This window comes from Sinocyclocheilus grahami, unplaced genomic scaffold (genome assembly GCF_001515645.1).
Source record: "Sinocyclocheilus grahami isolate Dianchi unplaced genomic scaffold, SAMN03320097.WGS_v1.1 scaffold19644.1, whole genome shotgun sequence".
NCBI classification, from domain to species: Eukaryota; Metazoa; Chordata; class Actinopteri; order Cypriniformes; family Cyprinidae; genus Sinocyclocheilus; species Sinocyclocheilus grahami.
In genome coordinates this window covers 1-3,391 of record NW_015517689.1, presented here as the reverse complement: position 1 = coordinate 3,391, position 3,391 = coordinate 1, and the positions used below count along the sequence as shown (strand labels likewise).

At 41.5% G+C, this 3,391-nt stretch overlaps 1 protein-coding gene across 1 annotated transcript; it reads right to left on the bottom strand.

The window, feature by feature from the left end:
- Positions 1-24: 24 nt before the first annotated feature.
- LOC107579725 (vacuolar protein sorting-associated protein 37B-like) lies at positions 25-1,924 on the bottom strand. The gene is made up of 3 exons (XM_016265521.1): positions 1,921-1,924; positions 812-957; positions 25-724 (listed from the first exon to the last, which is right to left on the bottom strand). The coding sequence occupies exons 1-3, from the start codon at positions 1,922-1,924 to the stop codon at positions 323-325; spliced, it is 552 nt and encodes a 183-aa protein (XP_016121007.1). The 3' UTR covers positions 25-322.
- Positions 1,925-3,391: the final 1,467 nt, after the last annotated feature.

Genomic DNA, 3,391 nt, shown 5'->3' with positions numbered 1-3,391 from the left:
CATAATCGTCTTAATGCATCTTACAGCATTTTATGTTATGCAAACAAACTGAAATCAATTCTTTGATAATCAACAGGCAGGTCCACAAGAAATCTTTAGATCTTTCTGCACTTTCTGTGTTGATTATGTGAGAAAAAAATTAATCCCAATATTTAATACATACAAGAGTGAGCAGAAATCTGCTGAACTTCTGAATTCTGTGGACACAGATTCTGTGTGGACCTGCAGAAATCCAAACCTGTTTGCGATCAAAGTGCATCTAAAGAAAAAGAGAGGAAAATGGCATTTCACGTTCTAGTGGAAAGGCTCAGGCAGAAGAACATCATTGCATTATAAAACCTGCCCGCGGGGGAAGACCAGCTATGGGTCCTTGAGGGAGTGCTTGTGGGTATGGACATGAATATGATGGCACCGTGTTTGGCAGAGGAGCACCGATGCTCTGAGGGTTGTAAGGCATGGCTGATGGTTGAGATGTCGGTGCAGGTCTTACATGAGCTGGAGAACCATTAGCTAGCCTTTGGAAAGGTGCGGTGGAGTTATGGGTCTCCTGAGGTTGTGAGGGCTCATTAGAGGAACTCTGAGGAAGATGAACACCCTTCAGCACCATCTCCTGGAGCTTATCGATCTTCACACGCCTCAGATGTGCCAGCTTCCTCTTGCTCTGGTAATCATCAATGAAGCTGTCCAGAGGCAAGGATCCATCCAAGAATGAATCGGCCATGTTCTACGAAACACGTGGGAGAATCTTAGGACATTGTACATGGTGTAAAAATCAGTTATGCATTTCTGAAAACGTGGACAATGTTGATACCTCTGTTTCTTCTTCGATCTTGGCTCCCTCGGTTTGCAAAAGAGCCAACAATGTGTCTAGTGAACGGTTTCCTGAAAAAAGATCCAGTTTAAAACATGAATATGTGTAAAATTGCTTCAATATTTCATCAGTGGCATCCAGTTGTACTACATTAGCAGTTAGAAAGACAGTCACATTAATATTGCAATCTCTAATTGGACAGTCGTCTGAGAAATAGTTATTTTGCATTTTAAGTAATGCGTCTGCTCAAATAATAATGGGTCATGGAGGAACAGTTCACCCAAAAATGAAAATTAGCTGAAAATGTGCTCACCCTCAGGCCATTCAAGAAGAACATGAGTTTGTAGATTTGGGGAAATGTAGCATTCCATCACTTGCTCACCAATGGATCCTCTGCAGTGAATGGGTGCCGTCAGAATGAGAGTCCAAACAGCTGATAAAAACATCACAATAATCCACACCACTCCAATCCATCAGTTAATGTCTTGAAAAGCTGTGTTTTAAGAAACATATCCATCAAGATGTTTTTATCTTCAAACCATTGCTTCTGGCTAAAATACCAGTCCATACAAATAATAACACTTCCTCCAATGAAAAAGTCCTCTCACATCAAAATACATATGCTTAGAACTGATTTGGACTGTAAACAGTGCTTGATATGTGCTCCTGATTCAGATGAGATGACTTTCACTGGAGAAATAAATCATATGGATAGAAGACAAGTATTTTAGCCAGAAGCAATGGTTTGAGGTTAAAAACATCTTGATGGATTTGTTTCTTACAAACATGCAGCTTTTCTCTTCACAAGACATTAACTGATGGACTGGAGTGGTGTGGGTTACTTGTGAGGCTTTTATCAGCTGTTTGGAGTCTCATTCTGATGGCACCCATTCACTGCAGAGGATCCATTGGTGAGCAAGTGATGGAATGCTACATTTCTCCAAATCCGTTCTGATGAAGAAACATACTCATCTACATCTTGGATTGCCTGATGGTGAGTAAATCTTTAGCAAATTTTCATTTTTGGGTGAACTAATAATTGAGACAGTGCTGTAAGCATTTTGCATTGCTTTCATAGAAATACTGTACCGGATAGTGATCAAACAGACCCATAAAGACCACAGGTCTAATAAAAGGAGCGTTTTACATAATGTGGATAAGTTTACATCAGTGTAGAGTTTCTTTTGGAAATTATTCAAGCAGTCTTTGTATCAGTGTAATTCTAGTCTATCTGCTGTATCCTACTGACCCCGATAAACTCACTTTCAAAACTTCTGCTCGGCTAAATTTACTCTGACAACACAAGATAAAAGGTTTCTTAAAATAAATCATGGAGAAAACTGGATAAATACAGACCACAAAATACAATCCTTTAACACTGACATGTGTGTGCAGATTTAACCTGAGATGATCAGTATCAGCTGCAACTCAAGAGAGCAGCAAATAAATAAATGGGGCAGTTGTGGCCTAATGGTTAGAGAGTCAAACTTGTAACCCAAAGGTTGTAGGTTTGAGTCTCGGTACCAGCAGGGATTGTAGGTGGGGGGAGTGAATGACCAGTGCTCTCTTCCACCTTCACGACTGAGGTGAGTCCAAACCCCCAACTGCTCCCCGGGTGCCGCAGCAAAAATGGCTGCCCACTGCTCTGGGTGTGTGTTCACGGTGTGTGTGTGTGTGTGCACTTTGATGGGTTAAATGCAGAGCACAAATTCCCAAGTATGGGATACGATACTTTGCCACATGTCAATTTCACTTCACTCACTTATAAAGAGGACGCATTATGTGACCAAACAGGTTCACCAGGATGCTTTATTGTTTGACACCAAAGGAGGAAGACAAAAAAGGTTTGGATAAAAGAAAGATGTGCTCTTTTATGTTCCTGTCTAAACTAGAATATTTGAAGTTTGACGGGTAAAAATGATTTGGATACTGAGGTCATGCTTAAAAAATGTCTGAACATCATGCATGCATGTGTCAAATGCTGCAGGATGTTTTCTCTGCGCTAACTTTACTTTTCTTCATCAGTTTTGGTGAGACCCTTGAGCAAGGCACTGAACCCTCAACTGCTCCCCGGCCGCCACAGCAAAAATGGCTGCCCACTGCTCCAGATGTGTGTGTGTGTGTGTGTGTGTTCACTACTCACTGCTGTGTGTGTGCACTTGGATAGATGAAATGCAAAGCACAGATTCCAAGTATGGGACACGATACTTGGCTACACGTCACGTCATTCACTCACTTTTTTAAATTGCCTAAAATGTCCAGGTTAGGGTTAGTCCTTCTGCATTATATGCACGTGTATTTCAATTGCTTTGACGTTCTCTGTAAATCCCGCCTTCTCACACACTATGATTGGTCAATTATGTACAACGCCTACACCAGGGGTGTCCAACCCTGCTCCTGGAGAGCTACCGTCCTGCAGACTTTAGTTCCAACCCTGCTCCAGCACACCTGTCTGTAATTATCAAGCAACCCTGAACACCTTGATTAGTTGGTTCAGGTGTGTTTGATTGGGGTTAGAGCGGACAACACTTGATCTATTGATTTATCATTTGAAACACAACAAACATTCGTGAAACGGTT